The sequence below is a fragment of the Nannochloropsis gaditana genome (assembly GCF_000240725.1).
Source record: "Nannochloropsis gaditana CCMP526 unplaced genomic scaffold scaffold783, whole genome shotgun sequence".
NCBI lineage: Eukaryota > Eustigmatophyceae > Eustigmatales > Monodopsidaceae > Microchloropsis > Microchloropsis gaditana.
The window spans coordinates 6,626-8,455 of NW_005803170.1; the positions used below are offsets into that span (position 1 = coordinate 6,626).

The 1,830-nt window shown below is 52.7% G+C and overlaps 1 protein-coding gene across 1 annotated transcript; it reads right to left on the reverse strand.

Annotated features, from left to right (window-relative positions):
* Positions 1-1,343: 1,343 nt before the first annotated feature.
* On the reverse strand, positions 1,344-1,751 carry NGA_2128600 (trna-specific adenosine deaminase subunit tad3; the record flags this gene model as incomplete). The annotated part of the gene is made up of 1 exon (XM_005853681.1): positions 1,344-1,751. A coding segment is annotated over one exon (408 nt), but the record flags the coding sequence as incomplete, so codon positions are not given.
* Positions 1,752-1,830: the final 79 nt, after the last annotated feature.

Consider the following 1,830-nt stretch of genomic DNA (forward strand, 5'->3'; position numbering starts at 1 on the left):
GACCCGCTGTCGGAGTCTCATGAACCCCGATGTGCATGGGCTGATAAAAAGGGAAGGACAATGAGTGAGACGGGAGAATTCAAAAAAACGTATGTAAATTAAGCCTGGGTGCGTCTCACCTGTGGCACGTCGACTTTCCCATCCGCGAGCATGGCAAAAGCTTCTTCCACGGCGGTGAAGGCCTGTCCGACGTTGAGGGTCTAGGAAATGGGTGGGACGGGAGATTAAAGGGCTTCGTGATGCTGTCATTGTTTATGAGCGGGTATCCTGTAGAGGTGTCGTTGACTAGACCGAGCATGGCTTCTGCGTCGAGTGCACAACGCCCCGGAGCTCACCTTCTTCACCGTGGCATAGTCGAAGAATTTCGGAGTGGGCATTGTTGCCATGGCCCGCATAGTCATGGCACTAGCAATGGTAGAAGATGAAGAAAGACGGGGGCGGAGCTGGTGGAGGGCGGCGCGACGGACTATACCCCTCATGGTTTATAGTCTTGGAGCCGAACTATCTGTAATGGGAGTGATTGAGTCGGACCAAAATGTAGGGGGGGGGAATTGTCAGGCAAGATTATCCGACCAAACTGACGGCATACTCGCTTTCACGTCGTTGCGCCTGATATTTGAAGGATAGATGCAGGATTCCGGGGAGCGCACCAATGCGTGCGTGCAAAGACAAAGGCTGCAGCAGCAGGCAGGACGGGCTAGCACGTTCTACCTTTTCGTCCTGAAACATGCCAGTTAAGACCAAGAGGACGCAGTGACGGAGCGTGGCACGAAAAAGGGCTAGGGACACTTAAGCTGTGGTATTTGTCGATCTGGACCACGTCGCACTTGCGGTATACTTCTGGTTTTGGCATTGTCGTTTTTGCCTGTCTTCTCGATCCCACTTTCAGCGAGTCGCCTTCAAGCACATTCGATCCTGAGTGCCATGCCTATTATTTTAATTGCTGCGACAAACTGCAGGTTACCTGTAGAAAGCCCTGAAAGGACTCAATGCCCCACAATGATTGAATGATGGAAATTTTCTAGCACCTTGGCGCCCGTTTTTGTTGTTTAAACACATAGAGATTTATCCTCCTTGCAGCCAACAGTAGTAGGATCGTGGCGCGACACCTGAATCCTTCCCTGGTGCTTTTATAATCAAATCAACCAAGTAAACGACATAAAATGCATCATAACCAGGAGCTTGTCATTTTATTTTACTTTCAGTTCAATGTCATCGACTGGGACATCAGATCTTGCCCAGTCCTCTTCGCTCCCGCCCTCCCCTCTCCCCCCTTGCGAGGGGAAAGGCTGCCCTTCCTCCTCCTGACCCCTCCAACGAAACACACGATACCGATGATTCAACGACGGCAAAGCATGCACGCCAAAGTGGGACTCCAATGCCCCTTCCTCTGGACAAGGGAGACAATAAAACACCCTCCGTATCCGTGAGTGGACCAGGGCCATGGCGCACATGACGCAAGGTTCATGAGTCATGTAAGCATCTAAACCGGTGCACAGATATTGGTCCTCAGGGAGAGATCCTCTCCACGATGCCTCCTTGTCCTCCCGCGCTTGGGCCTCTTCCAAATTCCTCCCGTGAACGCCTTGGAAGCAGACGGAACCTGATGGCTTCCCTCTCCTCTCTCCTGCTATTAGCACATTGAACCCTAATCCTAACCCAAGCCCCGAATCAATTTTCAAAGAAGATGAAGTCTCTCGGGATATTGATAGGACTGACAAGCCTGGGGCCCCGCCCGCTAACTCCCTCCCTCCAGCACGGCCTGACGCGACCCCCCGCCCTCTCTCCGCCTTCTCCTTCTCCTCCTTCCCTTCTTGGCAGCCCACCCAC